The following is a 22,633-nucleotide window of genomic DNA, read 5'->3' as shown; positions in this document are numbered from 1 at the left end:
TCGTTCAATGGTTTTTCTTTATTTTTACTCTTTTCTACATTTTAGAATAATAATGAATACATACAAATTATGAAATAATACATGCAATCATGTAGTAACTAAAAAAGTGTTAAACGAATCAAAGTATATTTTATATTTGAGATTCTTCAAAGTAGACACACTTTGCCTTGATTCCAGCTTTGCACACTCTTGACATTCTCTCAACCAACTTCACCTGGAATGCTTTTCCAACAGTCTTGAAGGAATTCCCACATATGCTGATACTTGTTGGCTGCTTTTCCTTCACTCTGCAGTCCAACTCATCCCAAACCATCTCATTTGGGTTGAGGTCGGGTGATTGTGGAGGCCAGGTCATCTTATACAGCACTCCATCACTCTCCTTCTTGGTGAAATAGCCCTTACACAGCCTGGAGGTGTGTTGGGTCGTTGTCCTGTTGAAAAACAAATGATAGTCCCACTAAGCGCAAACCAGATGGGATGGCGTATCACTGCAGAATGCTGTGTTAGATTGCTGGTTAAGTGTACCTTGAATTCTAAATACATCACAGGCAGTGTCACCAGAAAAGCAGCCCCACACCATCACACCTCCTCCATGCTTCACAATGGGAACCACACATGCAGAGATCATCCGTTCACCTACTCTGCGTCTCACAAAGACACGGCGGTTGGAATAAAACATCTCACATTTGGACTCATCAGACCAAAGGACAGATTTCCACCGGTCTAATGTCCATTGCTTGTGTTTCTTGGCCCAAGAAAGTCTCTTCTTCTTATTGGTGTCCTTTAGTAGTGGTTTCTTTGTAGCAATTTGACCATGAAGGTCTGATTCATGCAGTCTCCTCTGAATAGTTGATGTTGAGATGTCTGTTACTTGAACTTTGTGATGCATTTATTTGGGCTGCAATTTCTGGGGCTGGTAACTCTAATGAACTTCCTCTGCAGCAGCGGTAACTCTGTCTCCCTTTCCTGTGGTGGTCCTCATGAGAGCCAGTTTCATCATAGCGCTTGATGGTTTTTTGCAACTGCACTTTTCTCTTCAATACTGTGTAAGGCTGTTCAATGCTGTTCAATGCTGTTCAATGCTGTGCAATGCTCTTCAATGCCGTTCAAAGCGTTTCAATGCCCTTCAATGACGTTCAATGCCAATCAATGCCAATCAATGCCCTTCAATGACGTTCAATGCCAATCAATGCTCTTCAATGACGTTCAATGCCAATCAATGCCCTTCAATGACGTTCAATGCCAATCAATGCCGTGCAATTATCTTTAATGCCGTTCAATGCCCTTCAATTTCATGAAATGTTGTTCAATGGTCTTCAATACTCTTCAGTGCTTTTCAATGCCATTCAGTGCCATTCAATGCTCTTCAATGCTGTTGTTAGGTATTGACACAATTATTCTCCAACTCAAACTGATAACTGTGTGTGTGTGTGTGTGTGTGTGTGTGTGTGTGTGTGTGTGTGTGTGTGTGTGTGTGTGTGTGTGTGTGTGTGTGTGTGTGTGTGTGTGTGTGTGTGTGTGTGTGTGTGTGTGTGTGTGTGTGTGTGTGTGTGTGTGTGTGTGTGTGTGTGTGTGTAGGTTGTGGGAAGACCTTCACTATGTTAGGGACGGACAGAGAACCGGGGATCTACGTACACACTCTAAATGACCTGTTCAAAGCCATTGAGGAGACCAGCGATGACATGCAGTACAACATCTTCATGTCATACCTGGAGGTGAGAATACATACGGTCTCTGTTTGCATCCCAGATTGAACCCTATTTCCTATATAGTGTACAACATTTCAAAAGTAGTACACTATATAGGGAATAGGGTGCTATTTTAGGACACACCCTGTGTCTGTGTTTGTTTCTCTTTGGAATACCCTGGCAACATGTCTAATGAAGAAGGTACAGTGATGCCTAAACGTTGGTGATTTACCCAATATATTACTGGGAGTTTATATATATATATGACCCAGAAGGCTTTCAGTTCAGCTAAGGTCACCAACAGTGATGTAGTCACCATATAGTTTACTAACTTAGAACCACTGTGTTTCTCTTTATTGAATGGTTCAGGGTGATAGTCATGTAGATGAAAGTGTCAACAAACTATGACAACCGCTTCTGATAAGACTAAAACAATATAACGACTGACTGAGGTCAATAGTGTTTGTAGAGTGGTTTCTTGTGTCTCGTTGGCTGAGAGATTATCGGTGTGGCCGTGTGATTGGATAATAAAGTTCTGATAAAAGATAGTGGTCGGTCCGTGCCTGTGTGCCTGTGTGTCTGTGTCTGTGGTCCTGTGTGGACTAGTCAGATATTGACACTGATTGTTATGCTACAAACTACCAACAGAGCCATATATATATATATATAGTGGGGCAAAAAAGTATTTAGTCAGCCACCAATTGTGCAAGTTCTCCCACTTAAAAAGTTGAGAGAGGCCTGTAATTTTCAACATAGATACACTTCAACTATGACAGACAAAATGAGAAAAAAACATCCAGAAAATCACATTGTAGGATTTTTAATGAATTTATTTGCAAATTATGGTGGAAAATAAGTATTTGGTCAATAACAAAAGTTTATCTGAATACTTTGTTATATACCCTTTGTTGGCAATGACAGAGGTCAAATGTTTTCTGTAAGTTTTCACAAGGTTTTCACACACTGTTGCTGGTATTTTGGCCCATTCCTCCATGCAGATCACCTCTAGAGCCGTGATGTTTTGGGGCAGTTGCTGAGCAACACGGACTTTCAACTCCCTCCAAAGATTTTCTATGGCGTTGAGATCTGGAGACTGGCTAGGCCACTCAAAGGACCTTGAAATGCTTCTTACGAAGCCACTCCTTCGCTGCCCGGGCGGTGTGTTTGGGATCATTGTCATGCTGAAAGACCCAGCCACGTTTCATCTTCAATGCACTTGCTGATGTAAGGAGGTTTTCACTCAAAATCTCACGATACATGGCCCCATTCATTCTTTCCTATACACGGATCAGTCGTCCTGGTCCCGTTGCAGAAAAACAGCCACAAAGCATGATGCTTCCACCCCCATGCTTCACAGTATGTATGGTGTTCTTTGGATGCAACTCAGCATTCTTTGTCCTCCAAACACGACGAGTTGAGTTTTTACCAAAAAGTTATATTTTGGTTTCATCTGACATTCTCCCAATCTTCTTCTGGATCATCCAAATGCTCTCTAGCAAACTTCAGATGGGCCTAGACATGTACTGGCTTAAGCAGGGGGACACGTCTGGCACTGCAGGATTTGAATCCCTGGCGGCGTAGTGTGTTACTGATGGTAGGCTTTGTTACTTTGGTCCCAGCTCTCTGCAGGTCATTCACTAGGTCCCCCCGTGTGGTTCTGGGATTTTTGCTCACCGTTCTTGTGATCATTTTGACCCCACGGGGTGAGATCTTGCGTGGAGCCCCAGATCGAGGGAGATTATCAGTGGTCTTGTATGTCTTCCATTTCCTAATAATTGCTCCCACAGTTGATTTCTTCAAATTAAGCTGCTTTCCTATTGCAGATTCAGTCTTCCCAGCCTGGTGCAGGTCTACAATTTTGTTTCTGGTGTCCTTTGACAGCTCTTTGGTCTTGGCCATAGTGGAGTTTCGATTGTGACTGTTTGAGGTTGTGGACAGGTGTCTTTTATACTGATAACAAGTTCAAACAGGTGCCATTAATACGGGTAACGAGTGGAGGACAGAGGAGCCTCTTAAAGAAGAAGTTACAGGTCTGTGAGAGGCAGAAATCTTGCTTGTTTGTAGGTGACCAAATACTTATTTTCCACCATAATTTGCAAATAAATTCATTAAAAATCCTACAATGTGATTTTCTGGATTTCTTTTCTAATTTTGTCTGTCATAGTTGAAGTGTACCTATGATGAAAATTACAGGCCTCTCTCATCTTTTTAAGTGGGAGAACATGCACAATTGGTGGCTGACTAAACACTTTTTTGCCCCACTGTGTGTGTGTATATATATATATGCACAATGTCAATGTCAAAGCCCTTGATATTGGAATCCTTAAAAAGGATGTCCATCTGTTTGAGAGAGCCTCAAAACAGATTACAACAGCATCCATTCTTGTACCACATATCACATTGACTCCCAATCTCTTTAATTCAGATTGATTTACACTGCTTTGTCTGTATTTGAAAGTGGTTCATTTTGTCGGCAAGCTTAGCTTAACATTGTGCTTATTTTGTATGATTAATTCCCAATTTCTTTCCAAGAACAATCAAAGAAACCTTGACAAGTAGTGATGTGATGGTAGCAATCTTCATGATTATGGTTGATAACATAATTGTGTTCCTTCTAAGCAAACCGTGACGCATGAAGAGATTCACTCTAAGTTGTTCATCCTGTCTTCGTTTAGGCAGAAAAACAGAAAAAGACAGATGATAGACAGCTCTTTATTAAAAAGACCAAAAATGGAAAGAACGCTCAATCAGCCAAAGATGTCAAGCAGAGAAATATTTCTAGAGTAGAATGAGCGACAGTTTCCTTGTGTTTGGAAGAAATTATCATTGATTACAGAATGCATAAGACATAGAAATTACATAATGCCATTGATTTGAAGTTTGACACTTGCTATCTTATGATTCAACTACAAGCTATTCTATAATCTATTCTTTAAGCTATTATTCTACAAGGTATTCTTCTAAAATGCTATTATTCTACAAGCTATTCTACTACAAGCTATTCTATAAGCTATTCTATAAGTTATTATATAAGCTATTATTCTACAAGCTATTCTACAAGATATTCTATGAGCTATTGTTCTACAAGCTATTCTACTACAAGCTATTCTATAAGCTATTATTCTACAAGCTATTATTCTACAAGCTATTCTGTAAGCTATTATTCCACAAGCTATTCTATAATTTATTTATCTACAAGCTATTCTATAAGCTATTCTATAAGCTATTATTCTACAAGCTATTCTGTAAGCTATTCTACAAACTATTATTCTACAAGCTACTCTGTAAGCTATTCTATAAGCTATTCTTCTGCAAACTATTTTTCTAAAAGCTATTCTATAAGCTATTCATCTACAAGTAATTTTTACAAGCTATACTACAAGCTATTCAAATACACGCTATTCTACAATCTATTCTACAACAAGCTATTCTAGAACTAGCTATTATATAAGCAATTATTTTACAAGCTATTCTACAAGCTATTCTACTACAAGCTATTCTATAAGCTATTCTACTACAAGCTATTCTATAAGCTATTCTACGACAAGCTATTCTACTACAAGCTATTATACTACAAGCTATTCTACAAGCTATTCTACGACAAGCTATTCTACGACAAGTTATTCTACTACAAGCTATTATTTTACAAGCTATTCAACTACAAGCTATTATACTACAATCTATTCTATAAGCTATTCTACGACAAGCTATTCTACGACAAGCTATTCTACGACAAGCTATTCTACTACAAGCTATTATACAAGCTATTCTACGACAAGCTTTTCTACTACAAGCTATTTTATTACAAGCTATTATATAAGGTATTATATAAGCTATTCTACTACAAGCTATTTTAGTACAAGCTATTATATAAGCTATTATTCTACAAGCTGTTATTCTACGAGCTATTCTATAAGGTATTATATAAAATATTATTCTACAAGCTATTATTCTACAAACTATTCTTCTTCAAGCTATTATTCTACGCGTTTTTCTACAAGCTATTCTACAAGCTATTCTACAAGCTATTCTTCTAGAAGTTATTCTACAAGCTATTCTACTACAAGCTATTCTACTACAAGCTATTTTATTACAAGCTATTATATAAGGTATTCTACTACAAGCTATTTTAGTGCAAGCTATTATATAATCTATTATTCTACAAGCTGTTATTCTACGAGCTATTCTATAAGGTATTATATAAGCTATTATTCTACAAGCTATTCTTCTACAAACTATTCTTCTTCAAGCTATTCTTCTACGCGTTTTTCTACAAGCTATTCTACAAGCTATTCTACAAGCTATTATTCTGCAAACTATTCTTCTTCAAGCTATTCTTCTACGCGTTTTTCTACAAGCTATTCTACAAGCTATTATTCTACAAGCTATTCTACAAGCTATTCTTCAACTAGTTATTCTACAAGCTATTCACATACGAGCTATTCTTCTACAAGCTATTCGTCTACCGGCTATTCATCTACAAGCTATTCTGCAAGCTATTCTTCTACTAGTTATTCTACAAGCTATTCTACAAGCTATTCTTCTACTAGTTATTCTACAAGCTATTCTACTACAAGCTATTCTACTACAAGCTATTCACCTACAAGCTATTCTTCTACAAGCTATTCGTCTACAAGCTATTCTGCAAGCTATTCTACATGCTATTATCCTACAAGCTATTCTACAAGCTATTCTTCTACAAGCTATTCTTCAAGCTATTCTACCAGAAGCTATTCTACTACAAGATATTCTACAAGCTATTCTACAAGCTATTCTTCTTCAAGCTATTAAACTACAAGCTATTCTACAAGCTATTATTCTACAAGCTATTATTCTACAAGCTATTCTACAAGCTGTTCTACTACAAGCTATTATTCTAGAAACTGTTCTACTATAAGATATTCTATAAGCTTTTATTCTACAAGCAAACTCTACAAGCTATTCTATAAGTTATTCTATAAGCTATTATTCTACAAGATGTTCCACTACAAGCTATTCTAAATCAAATCCAATTTTATTTGTCACATACACATGGTTAGCAGATGTTAATGCAAGTGTAGCGAAATGCTTGTGCTTCTAGTTCCGACAATGCAGTAATAACCAACAAGTAATCTAACTAACAATTCCAAAACTACTGTCTTATACACAAGTGTAAGGGGATAAAGAATATGTACATAAAGATATATGAATGAGTGATGGTACAGAGCGGCATAGTCAAGATACAGTAGATGGTATCGAGTACAGTATATACATATGAGATGAGTATGTAAACAAAGTGGCATAGTTAAAGTGGCTAGTGATACATGTATTACATAAAGATGCAGTAGATGATATAGAGTACAATATATACGTATACATATGAGATTAATAATGTAGGGTATGTAAACATTATATTGGGTAGCATTGTTTAAATTGGCTAGTGATATATTTTACATCATTTCCCATCAATTCCCATTATTAAAGTGGCTGGAGTTGAGTCAGTGTGTTGGCAGCAGCCACTCAATGTTAGTGGTGGCTGTTTAACAGTCTGATGTATCACTAAATCAAATCAAATCAAAATCAAATTACATTTATTTATATAGCCCTTCGTACATCAGCTGATATCTCAAAGTGCTGTACAGAAATCCAGCCTAAAACCCCAAACAGCAAGCAATGCAGGTGTAGAAGCACGGTGGCTAGGAAAAACTCCCTAGAAAGGCCAAAACCTAGGAAGAAACCTAGAGAGGAACCAGGCTATGTGGGGTGGCCAGTCCTCTTCTGGCTGTGCCGGGTGGAGATTATAACAGAACATGGCCAAGATGTTCAAATGTTCATAAATGACCAGCATGGTTGAATAATAGTAAGGCAGAACAGTTGAAACTGGAGCAGCAGCATGGCCAGGTGGACTGGGGACAGCAAGGAGTCAGCATGTCAGGTAGTCCTGGGGCATGGTCCTAGGGCTCAGGTCCTCCGAGAGAGAGAAAGAAAGAAGGAAGGAATTAGAGAACGCACACTTAGATTCACACAGGACACCGAATAGGACAGGAGAAGTACTCCAGTTATAACAAACTGACCCTAGCCCCCCGACACAAACTACTGCAGCATAAATACTGGAGGCTGAGACAGGAGGGGTCAGGAGACACTGTGGCCCCATCCGAGGACACCCCCGGACAGTGCCAAACAGGAAGGATATAACCCCACCCACTTTGCCTAAGCACAGCCCCCACACCACTAGAGGGATATCTTCACTAGCCACATCGATGGCTCTGAACAAACTTTATTTGACTCTTTGCAAACTGGAATCCATTTATCCGGAGGCTGCATTCATTGTAGCTGGGGATTTTAACAGGGCTAATCTGAAAACAAGACTCCCTAAATTTTATCAGCATATCGATTGCGCAACCAGGGGAAGAAAAACCTTGGATCATTGTTACTCTAACTTCCGCAACGCATATAAGGTCCTGCCCCGCCCTCCTTTCGGAAAAGCTGACCACGACTCCATTTTGTTGATCCCTGCCTACAGACAGTAACTGAAAAAAGAAGCTCCCATGCTGAGGTCTGTCCAACGCTGGTCCGACCAAGCTGACTCCACACTCCCAAGACTGCTTCCATCACGTGGACTGGGATATGTTTGGTATTGCGTCAGATAACAATATTGACGAATAGAACGTGCGTTAAAGATGTCGTTCCCATAGCAATGATTAAAACATTCCCTAACCAGAAACCCTGGATTGATGGCAGCATTCGCGTGAAACTGAAAGCGCGAACCACTGCTTTTAATCAGGGCAAGGTGACTGGTAACATGACCGAATACAAACAGTGCAGCTATTCCATCCGCAAGGCTATCAAACAAGCTAAGCGTCAGTATAGAGACAAAGTAGAATCTCAATTCAACGGCTCAAACACAAGAGGCATGTGGCAGGGTCTACAGTCAATCATGGACTACAAGAAGAAAACCAGCCCAGTCACGGACCAGGATGTCTTGCTTCCAGGCAGACTAAATAACTTTTTTGCCCGCTTTGAGGACAATACAGTTCCACTGACACGGCCTGCAACGAAAACATGCGGACTCTCCTTCACTGCAGCTGAGGTGAGTAAGACATTTAAACATGTTAACCCTCGCAAGGCTGCAGGCCCAGACGGCATCCCCAGCCGCGCCCTCAGAGCATGCGCAGACCAGCTGGCCGGTGTGTTTACGGACATATTCAATCAATCCCTATACCAGTCTGCTGTTCCCACATGCTTCAAGAGGGTGGCCACCATTGTTCCTGTTTATTCATCTCATATGCATACGTATATACTGTGCTCTATATCATCTACTGCATCCTTATGTAATACATGTATCAGTAGCCACTTTAACTATGCCACTTTGTTTACATACTCATCTCATATGTATATACTGTACTCGATACCATCTACTGTATCTTGCCTATGCTGCTCTTTACCATCACTCATTCATATATCTTTATGTACATATTCTTTATCCCCTTACACTGTGTACAAGACAGTAGTTTTGGAATTGTTAGTTAGATTACTTGTTGGTTATTACTGCATTATCGGAACTAGAAGCACAAGCATTTCACTACACTCGCATTAACATCTGCTAACCATGTGTAAGTGACAAATAAAATTGGATTTGATTTGTTGGCCTTGAGATAGAAGCTGTTTTTCAGTCTCTCGGTCCCAGCTTTGATGCACCTATACTGACCTCGCCTTCTGGATAATAGCGGGGTGAACAGGCAGTGGCTAGGGTGGTTGTTGTCCTTGATGATCTTTATGGCCTTCCTGTAACATCGGGTGGTGTAGGTGTTCTGGAGGGCAGGTAGTTTGCCCCCGGTGATGCGTTGTGCAGACCTCACTACCCTCTGGAGAGCCTTACGGTTGTGGGCGGAGCAGTTGCCGTACCAGGCGGTGATACAGCCCACCAGGATGCTCTCGATTGTGCATCTGTAGAAGTTTGTGAGTGCTTTTGGTGACAAGCCGAATTTCTTCAGCCTCCTGAGGTTGAAGAGGCGGTGCTGCGCCTTCTTCACGATGCTGTCTGTGTGGGTGGACCAATTCAGTTTGTCTGTGATGTGTATGCCGAAGAACTTAAAACTTGCTACCCTCTCCACTACTGTTCCATCGATGTGGATAGGGGGATGTTCCCTCTGCTGTTTCCTGAAGTCCACAATCATCTCCTTAGTTTTGTTGACGTTGAGTGTGAGGTTATTTTCCTGACACCACACTCCGAGGGCCCTCACCTCCTCCCTGTAGGCCGTCTCGTCGTTGTTGGTAATCAAGCCTACCACTGTTGTGTCGTCCTCAAACTTGATGATTGAGTTGGAGGCGTGTGTGGCCACGCAGTCGTGGGTGAACAGGGAGTACAGGAGAGGGCTCAGAATGCACCCTTGTGGGGCCCCAGTGTTGAGGATCAGCGGGGTGGATATGTTGTTGCCTCCCCTCACCACCTGGGGGCGGCCCGTCAGGAAATCCAGTACCCAGTTGCACAGGGCGGGGTCGAGACCCAGGGTCTCGAGCTTGATGCCGAGCTTGGAGGGTACTATGGTGTTAAATGCCAACCTGTAGTCAATGAACAGCATTCTCACATAGGTATTCCTCTTGTCCAGATGGGTTAGGGCAGTGTGCAGTGTGGTTGAGATTGCATCGTCTGTGGACCTATTTGGGCGGTAAGCAATTTGGAGTGGGTCTAGGGTGTCAGGTAGGGTTGAGGTGATATGGTCCCTGACTAGTCTCTCAAAGCACTTCATGATGACGGAAGTGAGTGCAAACGGGGAGGTATTCTACAAGCTATTCTTCTTCACGCTATTAAACTACAAGCTATTCTACAAGCTATTATTCTGCAATCTATTTTACAAGCTATTATTCTACAAGCTGTTCTACTACAAGCTATTATTCTAGAACCTGTTCTATTACAAGTTATTCTATAAGCTATTATTCTACAAGCAAACTCTCCAAGCTATTCTATAAGTTATTCTTCTACACTCTTTTCTACAAGCTATTCTTCTAATAGTTATTCTATAAGCTATTCTTCTACACTCTTTTCTACAAGCTATTCTTCTAATAGTTATTCTATAAGCTATTCTTCTACACTCTTTTCTACAAGCTATTCTTCTAATAGTTATTCTATAAGCTATTCTTCTAATAGTTATTCTATAAGCTATTCTTCTACACTCTTTTCTACAAGCTATTCTTCCAATAGTTATTCTATAAGCTATTCTTCTACACTCTTTTCTACAAGCTATTCTTCTAATAGTTATTCTACAAGCTATTCTTCTACAAGCTATTCTACAAGCTATTCTTCTACACTCTTTTCTACAAGCTATTCTTCTAATAGTTATTCTACAAGCTATTCTTCTAATAGTTATTCTATAAGCTATTCTTCTACACTCTTTTCTACAAGCTATTCTTCTAATAGTTATTCTACAAGCTATTCTTCTACAAGCTATTCTACAAGCTATTCTTCTACACTCTTTTCTACAAGCTATTCTTCTAATAGTTATTCTACAAGCTATTCTTCTACACTCTTTTCTACAAGCTATTCTTCTAATAGTTATTCTATAAGCTATTATTCTACACTCTTTTCTACAAGCTATTCTTCTAATAGTTATTCTATAAGCTATTCTTCTAATAGTTATTCTATAAGCTATTCTTCTACACTCTTTTCTACAAGCTATTCTTCCAATAGTTATTCTATAAACTATTCTTCTACACTCTTTTCTACAAGCTATTCTTCTAATAGTTATTCTACAAGCTATTCTTCTACAAGCTATTCTACAAGCTATTCTTCTACACTCTTTTCTACAAGCTATTCTTCTAATAGTTATTCTACAAGCTATTCTTCTAATAGTTATTCTATAAGCTATTCTTCTACACTCTTTTCTACAAGCTATTCTTCTAATAGTTATTCTACAAGCTATTCTTCTACAAGCTATTCTACAAGCTATTCTTCTACACTCTTTTCTACAAGCTATTCTTCTAATAGTTATTCTACAAGCTATTCTTCTACACTCTTTTCTACAAGCTATTCTTCTAATAGTTATTCTATAAGCTATTCGACAACCGATTATTCTACAAGTTATTCTACAAGCTATTCTACAAGCTATTCTACAAGCTATTCTACTGCAAGCTATTCTACGACAAGCTATTCTACAAGCTATTCTGCAAGCTATTCTACTACAAGCTGTTCTACTACAAGCTATTCCACTACAAGCTATTCTGCAAGCTATTCTACTACAAGCTATTCCACTACAAGCTATTTGTCTACAAATCATTCTACAAGCTATTCTATGACAAGCTATTCTACAAGCTATTCTACGACAAGCTATTCTTCCACAAGCTATTATTCTACAAGCTATTATATTACAAGCTATTCTATATGCTTTTCAGCAAGCTATTATTCTACACATCTTATTTTTCAAGCTTTTCTTCTACTAGCTATTCTACAAGCTATTATTCTACAAGTTTTTCTACAGGCTCTTCTACAAGCCATTATTCTACAAGCTATTCTTCTACACTCTTTTCTACAAGCTATTCTACAAGCTATTCTTCTACACTCTTTTCTACAAGCTATTCTACAAGCTATTATTCTAATAGTTATTCTACAGCCTATTCTACAAGATTTTATTCTACAAACTATTAGCAACTATTCTACAAGTTATTCTTCAAGCTATTCTACTACAAGTTATTCTACAAGCTATTCTACTACAAGTTATTCTACAAGCTATTCTAATACAAGCTATTTTACTACAAGTTATTCTACAATCTATTCTACTACAAGTTATTCTACATGCTATTCTAATACAAGCTATTTTACTGCATGCTATTCTACAAGCTATTCTACTACATGCTATTATTCTACAAGCTATTCTACAAGCTGTTATTCTACCACAAGCTGTTATCCTACAAGCTATTCTTCAAGCTATTCTGCAAGCTATTTTCCAATTATTTTTCTACAACGTATTATCCTACAAGCTATTGTTCTACAAGCTATTCTACAATCTATTCTGCAAGCTATTCTCAAGCTATTATTCTACAAGCTTTTATCCTACAAGCTGTTCTACAAGCTTTTCTACAAGCTATTTTCCTACAAGCTATTCTTTCACAATGTATTCTACTACAAGTTATTCTACAAGCTATTCTACTACAAGCTGTTCAACTACAAGCTGTTCTGCAAGCTATTATTCTTCAAGCTATTCTACTACTAGCTATTCTGCTACAAGATATTCTACAATATATTCTACAATCTATTATTCCCCAAGCTATTCTACTCAAGCTATTCTACAGCAAGCTATTCTACAAGCTATTCTACTACAGGCTATTATTCTACAAGCTATTCTACTACAAGCTATTCTACAACAAGCTATTCTATGAGCTATTCTATCGGCTATTCTACTTCAAACTATTCTACTACAAATTATTCAACAAGCTATTCAACTACAAGTTATTATTCAAGCTATTCTGCAAGCTATTCTCAAGCTATTATTCTACAAGCTTTTATCCTACAAGCTGTTCTACAAGCTTTTCTACAAGCTATTTTCCTACAAGCTATTCTTTCACAATGTATTCTACTACAAGTTATTCTACAAGCTATTCTACTACAAGCTGTTCAACTACAAGCTGTTCTGCAAGCTATTATTCTTCAAGCTATTCTACTACTAGCTATTCTGCTACAAGATATTCTACAATATATTCTACAATCTATTATTCCCCAAGCTATTCTACTCAAGCTATTCTACAGCAAGCTATTCTATGAGCTATTCTACTACTAGCTATTCTACTCAAGCTATTCAACAAGCTATTCCACAAGCTATTTTCTACAATCTTTTCTACAACAAGCTATTCTAAAAGCTATTCATCTTCAAGCTATTCTGCAAGCTATTCTTCTACAAGCTATTCTATTACAAGCTATTCTACTACAAGCTATTTTTCCACAAGCTATTTTTCTAGAAGCTATTCTGCAGTCTATTTTTGAACAAGCTGTTTTTTGACAAGCTATTCTCCTACAAGCTATTATTCTGCACACTATTATTCTACAAGCTCTTCTACAATATATTCTACAAGCTATTCTACAAGATATTATACAATGTCATTTACATTCTTAAGAGTAGAATCATTCCTTGAATATAAGAATTCCTTGGATGTTGAGCTTCTGAGATGTGATTTGGAAGCTAATGACCCATTCCCTGTTTCCAGATCTACAACGAGATGATCCGGGACCTTCTCAACCCATCCTCTGGATTCCTGGACCTGAGAGAGGATTCTAAAGGAGAGATCCAGGTGGCTGGCATCACAGAGGTCTGCACTATCAACGCCCGAGAGGTGAGAGGTCACGTCTGGCCACGCTAACTCTATGCTTTACAAGATCAAAGAGCTTGTAAGCAAGCATTTCACGATAAAGTCTACAACTATTGTATTCAGCGCATGTGACATATAATATTTGATTTGATCACACACTTTACATAAAACACATTCAGTACCAGTCAAATGTTTGGAAAGACCTACTCATTCAACGTTTTTTCTTTATTTTTACTATTTTCTACATTTTTTAATAATAGTGAACACATCAAAATCACATATGGTAACCGAATCATGTAGTAACCTAAAAGTGTTAAACATATCAAAATATATTTTAGATTTTAGATTCTTCAAAGTAGCCACCCTTTCTCTCAACCAGTTTCATTAGGAATGCTTTTCCAATAGCCTTGAACGAGTTCCCACATATATCGCAACAAAGCATCCTTCACTCATGCTGCCAAACATACCCTCGTAAACCTGACCATCCTACCGATTCTCGACTTCGGTGATGTCATCTATAAAATAGCCTCCAACACTCTACTCAACAAACTGGATGCAGTCTACCACAGTGCCATCCGTTTTGTCACCAAAGCCCCATACACTACCCACCATTGCGACCTGTACGCTCTCGTTGGTTGGCCCTCACTTCATACTCATCGCCACACTAACTGGCTACAGGTTATCTACAAGTCTCTGCTAGGTAAAGCCCCACCTTATCTCAGCTCACTGGTCACCATAGCAGCACCCACTTGTAGCACGTGCTCCAGCAGGTATATCTCACTGGTCACCTCCAAAGCCAATTCCTCCTTTGGTTGTCTTTCCTTCCAGTTCTCTGCTGCCAATGACTGGAACAAATGCAAAACTCTCTGAAGCTGGAGACTCATATCTCCCTCACTAGCTTTAAGCACCAGCTGTCAGAGCAACTCACAGATCACTGCACCTGTACATAGCCCATCTGTAAACAGCCCATCTATCTACCTACTGTACCTCATCCCCATACTGTATTTTTTTTATCTTGCTCCTTTGCACCCCAGTATCTCTACTTACACATTCATCTTCTGCACATCTACCATTCCAGTGTTTAATTGCTATATTGTAATTACTTCGCCACCATGGCCTATTTATTGCATTAACTCCCTTATCTTACATCATTTGCACACACTGTATATAGACTTGTTGTTTTCTTTTGTTCTACTGTCTTAATGACTATGTTTTGTTTACTCCATGTGTAACTCTTTGTTGTTGTTTGTGTCACACTGCTTTGCTTTATCTTGGCCAGGTCGCAGTTGCAAATGAGAACTTGTTCTCAACTAGCCTACCTGGTTAAATAAAGGTGAAAAATAAATAAATAAAAAGATAAGCTGAGCACTTGTTGGCTGCTTTTCCTTCACACTGCCGTCAAACTCAAACCATCTCAATATGGTTGAGGTCGGGTGATTGTGGAGGACCAGGTCATCTGATGCAGCACTCCATCACTCCTTATTGGTCAAATAGCCCTTACATAGCCTGGAGGTGTGCTGGGTCATTGTCTTGTTTAAAAACAAATGATAGTCCCACTAAGCGTAAACCAGATGGGATGACTTATTGCTGCAGAATGCTGTGGTAGCCATGCTTGCTAACTGTGCCTTGAATTCTAAATAAATCACAGACAGTGCCACAAGCAAAGCACAATCACACCTCCTCCTCCATGCTTCATGGTGGGGCCCACACATGTGGAGAGCATCCATTCAGCCACTCTACATCTCACAAAGGCACGGCAGTTGGAAACAAAAATCTCAAATTTGGACTCATCAGACCAAAGGCCAGATTTCCACCGGTCTAATGTCCAATTGCTTGTGTTTCTTGGCCCAAGCAAGTCTCTTCTTCTTATTGGTCTCCTTTAGTAGTGGTTTTTTGTAGTAATTTGACCATGAAGACCTGATTCATGCAGCCTCATCTGAACAGTTGAACTGTTACTTGAACTCTGTAAAGCATTTTATTTGGGCTCCAATCTGAGGTGCAGTTAACTCTAATTAACTTATCCTCTGCAGCAGGGGTTACTCTGGGTCTTCCTTTCCTGTGGTGGTCCTCATGAGAGCCAGTTTCATCATAGCCCTTGATGGTTTTTGCGACTGTACTTGAGGAAACGTTCAAAGTTCTTCAAATGTTCCGGATTGACTGACCTTCATGTCTTAAAGTTATGATGGACTGTCATTTCTCTTTGCTTATTCGAGCTGTTCTTGCCATATTATAGACTTGGTCTTTTACCAAATAGGGCTATCTTCTGTATTCCAACCCTACTTTGTCATAACACACCCGATGGACATTAAGAATGAACTTTTAGGCCTCCCGGGTGGCGCAGTGGTTTAGGGCGCTGTACTGCAGTGCCAGCTGTGCCACCAGAGGCTATGGGTTCGCGCCCAGGCTCTGTCGTAAACGGCCGCAACCGGGAGGTCCGTGGGGCGACGCACAATTGAACCAGAACTTCTTCTTTAAGAGGCTCCTCTGTCCTCCGCTCGTTACCTGTATTAATGGCACCTGTTTGAACTTGTTATCAGTATAAAAGACACCTGTCCACAACCTCAAGCAGTCACACTCCAAACTCCACTATGGCCAAGACCAAAGAGCTGTCAAAGGACACCAGAAACAAAATTGTAGACCTGCACCAGGCTGGGAAGACTGAATCTGCATTAGGTAAGCAGCTTGGTTTGAATAAATCAACTGTGGGAGCAATTATTAGGAAATGGAAGACGTACAAGACCACTGATAATCTCCCTCGATCTGGGGCTCCACCCATGATCTCACCCCGTGTGGTCAAAATGATCACAAGAACGTTCGGTGAGCAAAAATTCCAGAACCACACGGGGGGACCTAGTGAATGACCTGCAGAGAGCTGGGAACAAAGTAACAAAGCCTACCATCAGTAACACACTACGCCGCCAGGGACTCAAATCCTGCTTAAGCCAGTACATGTCCATGCCCGTCTGAAGTTTGCTAGAGAGCATTTGTATGATCCAGAAGAAGATTGGGAGAATGTCAGATGAAACCAAAATATAACTTTTTGGTAAAAACTCAACTCGTTGTGTTTGGACGACAAAGAATGCTGAGTTGCATCCAAAGAACACCATACCTACTATGAAGCATGTGGGTGGAAACATCATGCTTTGGGGCTGTTTTTCTGCAACGGGACCAGGACGACTGATCCGTGTAAAGGAAAGAATGAATGGGGCCATGTATCGTGAGATTTTGAGTGAAAACCACCTTCCATCAGCAAGGGCATTGAAGATGAAACGTGCCTGGGTCTTTCAGCATGAAAATGATCCCAAACACACCGCCCGGGCAGCGAAGGAGTGGCTTCGTAAGAAGCATTTCAAGGACTTGGAGTGGCCTATCCAGTCTCCAGATCTCAACCCCATAGAAAATCTTTGGAGGGAGTTGAAAGTCTGTGTTTGCCAGCAACAGCCCCAAAACAGCACTGCTCTAGAGGGAATCTGCATGGAGGAATGGGCCAAAATACCAGCAACAGTGTGTGAAAACCTTGTGAAGACTTACAGAAACTGTTTTGAGATAAACTTTTGTTATTGACCAAATACTTATTTTCCACCATAATTTGCAAATAAATTTTAAAAAATCCTACAATGTAATTTCTGGATTTTTTGTTGTTGTCATTTTGTCTGTCATAGTTGAAGTGTACCTATGATGAAAATTACAGGCCTCTCTCATCTTTTAAGTGGGAGAACTTGCACAATTAGTGGCTGACTAAATACTTTTTTGGCCCCCAAGAATGAATTTTTAACAATGCACACTCGTTCATTGAAATGCATTCCAGGTGACTACCTCATGAAGCTGGTTGAGAGAATGCCAAGAGTGTGCAAAGCTGTCATCAGCTTTGAATAAGTAGGTGTGTCCAAACTTTTGACTGATACTGTAAATACAAACTATACATTGTTATCTAAATATGTATATTGTATATTATGAAGCCTACATAACATATCTACAAGCACTTCATATTAGAGATACATAGAGCTACATAGAGCTTTATGACTGTGTTCCTGCCAGATCATGGATCTGCTGATGAAGGGTAATAAGCAGCGTACCCAGGAGCCCACGGCAGCCAACCAGACTTCGTCCCGGTCCCATGCCGTGCTGCAGGTGTCGGTCAGGCAGACGAGCCGCTGTCGAGACCTTCTACAGGAAGTCCGCTTCGCACGCCTCTTCATGATCGACCTTGCCGGCTCAGAACGAGCCTCACAGGTGCGGATCACTATGTGTGTGTAGGGGTGTGTGTATGAGTATGGTGTATGGGCGTGTGTGTGTGTTTTTTCACTTGTTATGGTCTGTTACTTGTGTCCATAACATAACATCACAGTCTCCTTCCAAATTCCAGTGTGTGTGTGTGCGTTTGGGGGGGGGAGCTCTAAGCCCTATATTTGTCCTAAAACCCATAGGTCCCTGATCAGACGTAGTGTACTATGTAGGGAATAGGGTTTATAGGACACTTTAATAAAGGCCCTTCACAGTGTAAGAACAATGGATTTACACTGAAGACCATTAAGGGAAAGAAGGGGTTAATGTCCCTATAGTTGACCGTCTACCAGCGTCTTCTTTAAGACAAAATGGATGATATCATTGATTTTATTTAACTTGGCAAGTCAGTTAAGAGCAAATTCTTATTTACAATGACGGCCTATCAAAAGACAAAAGGCCTTCTGCGGGGACAGGGGCCTGGGATAATAAAATTAATAAATATAAACAATATAAATACAGGACACAACACAACAAGAGAGACAACACAACACTACATAAAGAGAGACCTAAGACAACAACATAGCAAGGCAGCAACACATGACAACTAGAGGTCGACCGATTATGATTTTTCAACACCGATACCGACTATTGGTATCGTATTATCCAATAGTGGATGAACACTTATTTTTACTTAATATAATACATCAATAAAAATCTACAGTGCCTTGCGAAAGTATTCGGCTCCCTTGAACTTTGCGACCTTTTGCCACATTTCAGGCTTCAAACATAAAGATATAAAACTGTATTTTTTTGTGAAGAATCAACAACAAGTGGGACACAATCATGAAGTGGAACGACGTTTATTGGATATTTCAAACTTTTTTAACAAATCAAAAACTGAAAAATTGGGCGTGCAAAATTATTCAGCCCCCTTAACTTGTTACTCCTACCCCCTACTTTTTCAAACATTCTGTTAAAAATCGCGCAACATTTCAGCGCTCTGCTGCTCGTGCCAGGAATATAGTATATGCATATGATTTATATGTAGTATGTGTGGATAGAAAACACTCAGACGTTTATAAAACGCTAAGAGCGTTAAGAACCTTGGCGTGATCCTGGACAACACCCTGTCGTTCTCAACTAACATCAAGGCGGTGGCCCGTTCCTGTAGGTTCATGCTCTACAACATCCACAGAGTACGACCCTGCCTCACACAGGAAGCGGCGCAGGTCCTAATCCAGGCACTTGTCATCTCCCGTCTGGATTACTGCAACTCGCTGTTGGCATCTAGGAGTGCCAACAAAGAAGATGGTCAAAGGTAATGAATGTTTTATATTTTATTTGTGCGGTTTGTGTAGCGACGACTATGCTAATTATTTTGTTTACGTCCCCTGCGGGTCTTTTGGGGTGTTACATGCTATCAGATAATAGCTTCTCATGCTTTCGCCGAAAAGCATTTTAAAAATCTGACTTGTTGCCTGGATTCACAACGAGTGTAGCTTTAATTCAATACCCTGCATGTGTATTTTAATGAATGTTTGAGTTTTAACTAGTACTATTAGCATATAGCGTAGCGCATTTGCATTTCCAGATGTCTAGATGGGACGCCTGCGTGTCAGGTAGGAGCAAGAGGTTAAGTGAATACTTTGTAGCGCCACCTTTTGCTGCGATTACAGCTGTAAGTCGCTTGGGGTATGTCTCTATCAGTTTTGCACATCGAGAGACTGAAATCTTTTCAAAACAGCTCGAGCTCAGTGAGGTTGGATGGAGAGCATTTGTGAACAGCAGTTTTCAGTTCTTTCCACAGATTCTCGATTGGATTCAGGTCTGGACTTTGACTTGGCCATTCTAACACCTGGATATGTTTATCTTTGAACCATTCCAATGTAGATTTTGCTTTATGTTTTGGATCATTGTCTTGTTGGAAGACAAATCTCCGTCCCAGTCTCAGGTCTTTTGCAGACTCCATCAGGTTTTCTTCCAGAATGGTCCTGTATTTGGCTCCATCAATTTTAACCATCTTCCCTGTCCCTGCTGAAGAAAAGCAGGCCCAAACCATGATGCTGCCACCACCATGTTTGACAGTGGGGATGCTGTGTTCAGGGTGATGAGCTGTGTTGCTTTTACGCCAAACATAACGTTTTGCATTGTTGCCAAAAAGTTCAATTTTGGTTTCATCTGACCAGAGCACCTTCTTTCACATGTTTAGTGTGTCTCCCAGGTGGCTTGTGGCAAACTTTAAACGACACTTTTTATGGATATCTTTGAGAAATGGCTTTCTTCTTGCACTCTTCCATAAAGGCCAGATTTGTGCAATATATGGCTGATTGTTGTCCTATGGACAGAGTCTCCAACCTCAGCTGTAGATCTCTGCAGTTTATCCAGAGTGATCATGGGCCTCTTGTCTGCATCTCTGATCAGTCTTCTCCTTGTATGAGCTGAAAGTTTAGAGGGACGCCCATGTCTTGGTAGATTTGCAGTGGTCTGATACTCCTTCCCTTTTAATATTATAGATTGCACAGTGCTCCTTGGGATGTTTAAAGCTTGGGAAATCTTTTTGTATCCAAATCTGGCTTTAAACTTCTTCACAACAGTATCTCGGACCTGCCTGGTGTGTTCCTTGTTCTTCATGATGCTCTCTGCGCTTTTAACGGACCACTGAGACTATCACAGTGCAGGTGCATTTATACGGAGACTTGATTACACACAGGTGGATTGTATTTATCATCATTAGTCATTTATAGGTCAACATTGGATCATTCAGAGATCCTCACTGAACTTCTGGAGAGAGTTTGCTGCACTGAAAGTAAAGTGGCTGAATAATTTTGCACGCCCAATTTTTCAGTTTATGATTTGTTAAAAAAGTCTGAAATATCCAATAAATGTCGTTCCACTTCATGATTGTGTCCCACTTGTTGTTGATTCGTCACAAAAAAATACAGTTTTATATCTTTATGTTTGAAGCCTGAAATGTGGCAAAAGGTTGCAGAGTTCAAGGGGGCAGAATACTTTCGCAAGGCACTGTATTTAGCCTTGAAAAAAATAATGAAACATGTTCAATTTTGTTGGAGAAAAAAAACAAAGTGTTGGAGAATAAAGTAAAAGTGCAATATATGCCATGTAAAAATGCTAACGTTTAAGTTCCTTGCTCAGAACATGAGAACATATGAAAGTTGGTGGTTCCTTTTAACATGAGACTTCAATATTCCAAGGTAAGAGGTTTTAGGTTGTAGTTAATATAGTATTTCTAGGACTATTTCTCTCTATACCATTTGTATTTCATATTCCTTTGACTATTGGATGTTCTTATAAACACTTTAGTATTGCCAGTGTAACAGGATAGCTTCCGTCCCTCTCCTTGCCCCTACTTGGGCTCGAACCAGGAACACATCGACAACAGCCACCCTCGAAGCATCATTACCCATCGCAAGGGGAACAACTACTCCAAGTCTCAGAGCGAGTGACGTTTGAAACGCTATTAGTGCGCACCCCGCTAACTAGCTAGTAATTTCACATTGGTTACACCAGCCTAATCTCGGGAACTGATAGGCTTGAAGTCATAAACAGCACAATGCTTGAAGCATTGTGAAGAGCTGCTGGCAAAACGCACAAAAGTGCTGTTTGAATGAATGCTTACGAGCCTGCTGGTGCCTACCATCGCTCAGTCAGACTGCTCTATCAAATCATAGTGTCACGATCGTCGTATGGGGACCAAAGCGCAGGGTGGTTAGAATACATTCTTCTTTATTTCAGGAAGAACACTTAAACAAAACAACAAAACGATACAATGAACGTGACCGCTATATAAACAATGTGCTAACGTGCAACATAACATAGACAATAACCCACGAAATACCCAACGAAGATGGCTGCCTAAATATGGTTCCCAATCAGAGACAACGATAAACACCTGCCTCTAATTGAGAACCACTCTAGGCAACCATACACCAACATAAACACCTAGATGAAATACATCTACAAAAACTCCTAGACAGTGCAAAACACCCTAGAATAAGACAAAAACACACATATCACAACCTGACCTAACCAAAATAATAAAGAAAACAAAGAATACTAAGGTCAGAGCGTGACAGTATCCCCCACAAAGGTGCGGACTCCGCCCGCAAAACGGGGACGGTCCGGGTGGGCTTCTTTCACGGCGTAGGCTCGGGTGCTGGACGTGGGCCCCACTCCACCATAGTCTTAGTCCTGCTTTTGTGGCCTCGTAGGAACGGCGACCCTCGCCGCTAACCTAGGACTGGCAACCCTACTAAAGGGCCCCACTGGACTGAGTGGCAGCTCCGGACTGAGTGGCAACTCCGGACTGAGTGGCAGCTCCGAACTAAGTGGCAGCTCCGGACTGAGTGGCAGCTCCGGACTGAGTGGCAGCTCCGGACTGAAGGGCAGCTCCGGACTGAAGGGCAGCTCTGGACTGAGGGGTA

At 40.2% G+C, this 22,633-nt stretch overlaps 1 protein-coding gene across 1 annotated transcript in view; it reads left to right on the top strand.

Moving 5' to 3' along the window:
• LOC124038591 (kinesin-like protein KIF19) overlaps nt 1–22,633 on the top strand; it is a 142,255-nt gene that overhangs the window by 58,086 nt on the left and 61,536 nt on the right. Inside the window, exons 4-6 of the mRNA XM_046354642.1 lie at nt 1,579–1,715; nt 13,863–13,988; nt 18,003–18,197. Coding sequence (XP_046210598.1) covers nt 1,579–1,715; nt 13,863–13,988; nt 18,003–18,197 — 458 coding nt within the window. The remainder of the gene's footprint in view (nt 1–1,578; nt 1,716–13,862; nt 13,989–18,002; nt 18,198–22,633) is intronic.

This window comes from Oncorhynchus gorbuscha, linkage group LG06 (assembly GCF_021184085.1).
Source record: "Oncorhynchus gorbuscha isolate QuinsamMale2020 ecotype Even-year linkage group LG06, OgorEven_v1.0, whole genome shotgun sequence".
Taxonomy (NCBI): Eukaryota; Metazoa; Chordata; class Actinopteri; order Salmoniformes; family Salmonidae; genus Oncorhynchus; species Oncorhynchus gorbuscha.
Note: the sequence above shows the minus strand (reverse complement) of the source record. Positions and strands in the feature narration are given on the sequence as shown.